The sequence below is a fragment of the Pavona decussata genome, unplaced genomic scaffold, assembly GCF_977016875.1.
Source record: "Pavona decussata unplaced genomic scaffold, jaPavDecu1.1 SCAFFOLD_254, whole genome shotgun sequence".
Classification (NCBI taxonomy): domain Eukaryota; kingdom Metazoa; phylum Cnidaria; class Anthozoa; order Scleractinia; family Agariciidae; genus Pavona; species Pavona decussata.
The window spans coordinates 1,921,966-1,926,976 of NW_028145657.1; the positions used below are offsets into that span (position 1 = coordinate 1,921,966).

General features: G+C 38.4%; 1 protein-coding gene across 1 annotated transcript; it reads right to left on the bottom strand.

Annotated features, from left to right (window-relative positions):
* Window positions 1-1,386: 1,386 nt before the first annotated feature.
* Window positions 1,387-4,216, bottom strand: LOC146456528 (uncharacterized). Its single transcript, XM_085092982.1, has one exon. The coding sequence runs from the start codon at window positions 3,490-3,492 to the stop codon at window positions 2,302-2,304; it is 1,191 nt and encodes a 396-aa protein (XP_084949108.1). The 5' UTR covers window positions 3,493-4,216; the 3' UTR covers window positions 1,387-2,301.
* Between the last annotated feature and the right edge of the window lie 795 nt (window positions 4,217-5,011).

The following is a 5,011-nucleotide window of genomic DNA, read 5'->3' on the forward strand; positions in this document are numbered from 1 at the left end:
TTAGAATCGTTAACCCCGAAACGTAAGAATCCTTAACCCCCAAACGTAACAAAACTAACCACCAAAGGTAAGAATCCCTAACCATCAAACGTAAAAAACTAACTTCCAAACGTGAGCATCCCTAACCCCCAAAGGTAAGAATTCTTATCCCTTAAACGTAAGAAAACTAACCCCCAATCGTAAGAATCCCTTACCCTCAAACGTAACAAAACTAACCCCCAAAGGTAAGAATTAGTAACCTTCAAACGTAAGAAAACTAATCGCTGAACGTAAGAATTACTATCCTTTAAACGTAAGAAAACTAACTGCCCCAAACGTAAGAATCCTTAACCCCCAAACGTAAGAAAACTAACCCCCAATCGTAAGAATCCCTAACCCCTAAACGGATTAAAACTATCCCCTAAAGATAAGAATTACTTACCCCAAAACGTAAGAAAACTAACTCCTGAACGTAAGAATTACTAACCCCTAAACGTAAGAAACCTAACCCTCAAACGTAAGAATCCCTAACCCCCAAACGTAAGAATCGCTAACCCCCAAACGTAAGAAAACTAACCCGCAAAGGTAAGATCTACTAATTGCCAAACATAAGAAAACTAACCTCCAATTGTAAGAATCCTTTACCCCTAAATGTAAGAAAACTAACCTCCAAACGTAAGAATTGCTAACCTCCAAAACGTAAGAAAACTAATCCCCAAAGGTAAGAATTACTAACCGCCAAACGTAAGAAAACTAACCCCCAAACGTAAGAATCCTTAACCCCCAAATGTAAGAATTCCGAACGCCCAAACGTAAGAAAATTAACCCCCCAATCGTAAGAATCCCTAACTCCCAAACGTAACAAAACTAACCCCCAAAGATAAGAATTACTAACAGCCAAACGTAAGAAAACTAACCCCCAATCGTAAGAATTTCTAACCCTTAAATGTAAGAAAACTAACTTCCAAACGTAAGAATTACCAACCCCCAAATGTAAGAAAACTAACCCCCAAACGTAAGAAAACTAATCCCCAAACTTAAGAATTCCTAACCCCCATACGTAAGAAAACTAAGCTTTAAAAGTAAGAATTAATAACCCCCAAACGTAAGAAAACTAACCCCCAAACGTAAGAATCCGTAACCCACAAAACGTAAGAAAACTAACCCCTAAACGTAAGAATTACTAACCCCCAAATGTAAGAATCCCTAACCGCTAAACGCGAGGGCAACTACCAGGCCGCCCATCTCCGTTAACTAAAATAAGGGACCCTTCTCCCTCCTCTTCGATGTCGGGAAAATGATCACTTTCAACAGCAGTCAGGTTGAGTCATTCTAATACTGTATTTGGTCATTATTTACTGTTTTAACACTTAACCTAAATAGATCCCAAAGCAAAAAACGGGCCATGGTTTGATAGATCTAGATCAATTCCCAGTGACATTTGCATAAACCAAAGATGCAGTTGAAGATGCCTCGGGCTGACGGCACAGATTTGCATTAAAAATATCGAAAACAGCCGACCAATTTTGGCAAAATTTCTCTAGAGGCCTATTGTATCATGCAGGTATAGTCTTCGTTCTTGCACAATCAGCCGGTTGAACTGGAAACAACGGCAGTGAATTTCAAATTATTAAAGGATAGACGTTATTTCAAATTAGCTCTTCTCACCTCGTTCTTAAGCTCAAAAAGGCAAAAGTAGGTTTTACCTTGAACGAGGCAAGAAGGGCTAATTTGAACGCAAACAAAGTACTGCATTAAAATGGAGCCATTTTGGAATAAGGTTTCAGCATAGCAGCGCAACTCAATTAGCTCCCGAAAAAATCTCAGTTATTCTATACTGAATAAGAAACGATCCGTCATCACCTGCTTACACGGTCAACATATCCGTTTCAGACGGATAATTCCTCTTACAAAAACCAGGTGTTTTTATAGGCGGAAAAACAGAAGAAAAATCTGTGTGTGCTACATTGATGTGTTTACTGAGAACACGCCTGAAGTATAACTTGCTTTAATTAATTATAATCTTGTCCATACAATCATTATTCCTCTAAAGTTCGCACCCAACTTACATAAACTGCTAGTAAAAGTTTTCCCACTCCCGAATTATATTTCTTAGTTGTTTAGATAGGTATTTACACTTTAATCGTCTGCGTTACAAGTCTTCTGGGTGGTAAGAACAGGTTTACATTATTTACTTTGTTATCATTGTGCCTTGATTCATAATTACACCATAAAACGTCAAGTTCTCTATCTTAACAACAGAAAAATGACCATTCAAAAAGTTAAAAAAAATTTGATTACGTATTTATCTCTACCTGATATTTATCCAGAACCGACCACATCTACTGAAGCTGACTCAACCATCGAAAAATTGACAACTTTCAAAGAGCACAATTTCTCGGATAATCCCATTTCAACAAGTTCTTTGAATCTCCTGTCTACAATAGTGCCATTGATATCCAATATTTCCAGGACAATCGAAGGTGAGCTGCTTTCAAATAAAACATGTAAAAATTCATACGCTCCTAAATTTCTTATCAAATTCTGGCCAATGCGAAGAACTTTCAATTTCGAGTTATTAGCGACGCCCTTTGCGAGACAGCCTGCAGCTTGTGCAGTGAATAGATTTCCACAGGCAGAAATTTCGATAAGGCTTTCATTGTCAGCGATTATTTCACCAAGAATTTCAGCTCCTATGTCATGGAAATAATTCCAAGAAATGTTTAAAACACGTAGCGTTTTAGTTTTTCGCAGTCCTGGCCGCAAGGCTTGCAGGCCTGTTGCTTCTAACTGATTTGAACTGATGGAAAGATTTTCGAGAACAACATTCTTCTCCAAAACACCTGACATTTGCTTTGCGAATTGGTCGCACAAAATGTTATTGGACAAGTCTAGGTCTTTTAAAACATTTTTACGCGAGAGAAAATTGAGCAAGACTTCCACGTCTTGATCTGTTAAGTCGTTTCTGGAGAGATTTAATTTTTTTAAAGTTTGGTTTTTGTTCAGCATTTTGCCAATGGAGGATATGGCATTTTCTCCAAGCATATTTCCAGACAAGTCCAGCTCTCTCACAGAGAAGTTCTCTTGCAGGCCTTTGGCAATGGCTTTTCCACCTTCGTCCCCCAGGCGGCTGTTAGCCAGACACAAACGAACAATATTCGTGCACGACACCAACTCAGGTGAAATGATTTCTGAAGCAATTTCAGGCCCAAGAATCCATCCACTAAGATCAAGCTCTTCATCAAAACGATGCAGTTTAAAGTAGTCCAACGGGTTCGAAACAGGTTCAACTAGTTCCTCAGTTCCAGTCTCCTGTTCCTCCTTTTCAGTCTCATATGTTTTCTCTGCATTCATAACCCTGTTCCTAGCACCAAAAGATAATCGAACCAGGCTTGTAATCTTGGGTGATCTGCTGATTCTAGGAATGCCTCGCGATCTTGGATCGTGCATAGCTTTCACTTGTAGCTCGTTCCACCGCGCAGAGTACGATAGGTCATATACTGATGAGGCCATTTCGGTCAAAACTATTTACTCATTAACGCCAGAATTTACGCCAAATTCTCGGAGAATTTTACCAAAGTATCTGAACCAAACCAGCGTCAAATACAGCTTCTATTTCGCTTTTGTCTGTAGGGCAACAGTGTCTAAAGGTCTTCTGTCAGAATTACGTGTACCTTTGAATATTTCACAAGGCATTTTTTGAACCACAAATATAAAGAACCTTACTTGTATATAGTCTAGGTGTTTTTCTTTTCACTAGAAGTGTTTGTTATAGTCTGCGGCTCTATATTTTAATCAAGATAATTTGACTGAACCCGGCTGAAGGGCAAAGAAAACATAAAGATGGCGACGAATGAGTAAGCTTACAGTAAGAATATTATCACTGTCTATACGCTCTTTATATTTAGCAAAGCCCAGTTTGTGGGTAAAGCAACACTTATCTGTCTTCTTTACTCATTTTTTACAGTGCATTTATGTTTTTGGAGAAGGCAGTCTGGTTTGATTCTAACATGTGACAAATACAGATAGAAACTACGATAACCAGTCATTGTAGTTCCTATTTTCGCAGTGCACAAAACTGCATTACCATAACTGTTACCAATGGGGCGACCTTTAGTCAACATCCTACAGTACACTGCAGCTACTCTACTTACACAGTCGCTTTCCTATAAGTGCTGCTAATTATTTTCAGTAAATACATTTTTTAGTCGACTTCTGTTGCCCCGAGGAGTTGCAAGGTTTACTTATCTGTTTGATGTGAAGAGCGTTACGTACTTGTCCAAAGAATTTAAAATTTTCATGTTTCAAATGAACAGCGACGTTTACTTCATACAACCTGCCTTTCTTATCCATTTTGCGCGTTCTCTTTCCAAGTAGACTTCACTAAACGTCGAGCAGGCTAGAAAATGACAGTGCTGTTAAAATTAGGTCGGATCTCACATCGACTATTTATCAACGATCAAACACAACGGAGATGTATAAGAGAAAATGTGGTTGCATCTCCTGAGTTGGTAAAGTCAATTGGCCACCATCTAAACTAGCAGTTGATTGTACAAAATTTTCGTGTTTACACTTTCTCACCAACGTAGCACCACAGTTTCCTTGGAAACTAACCTTTTTAGCCATTCGATATAATTAAGCGGATTACAGTCGGGTTGGAAACGGGATTACTGGCACCGATTCAGACCTAAGCTTAATAGAAAGCACGCGAAAATCAGGAAGGATGAAGATCGATAATCGCCTCAGGAACAACCCGACAGTTAACCGGTTTATATTTAAAAGATAATTTGAAGTAAAATTCTATGATTTTTGTTTAAACAATTTTTGCTTTGCCTTCCGACTAGAATCTAAAGTACGCTATTTGTTTTGGTCTTGTTCCTTCAATGCTTTCGAAAGAACACGGATTCTAATAAAACTTGCCCATCCAATTGTGGACATTTACCTTTCAATCAAGTGTGGTTCATTTAATTTAAAAGGCCCTTGGCAACAAATTAACAGGTTTTTTTTTTAATTTAAATTAAAAGACCGTCCA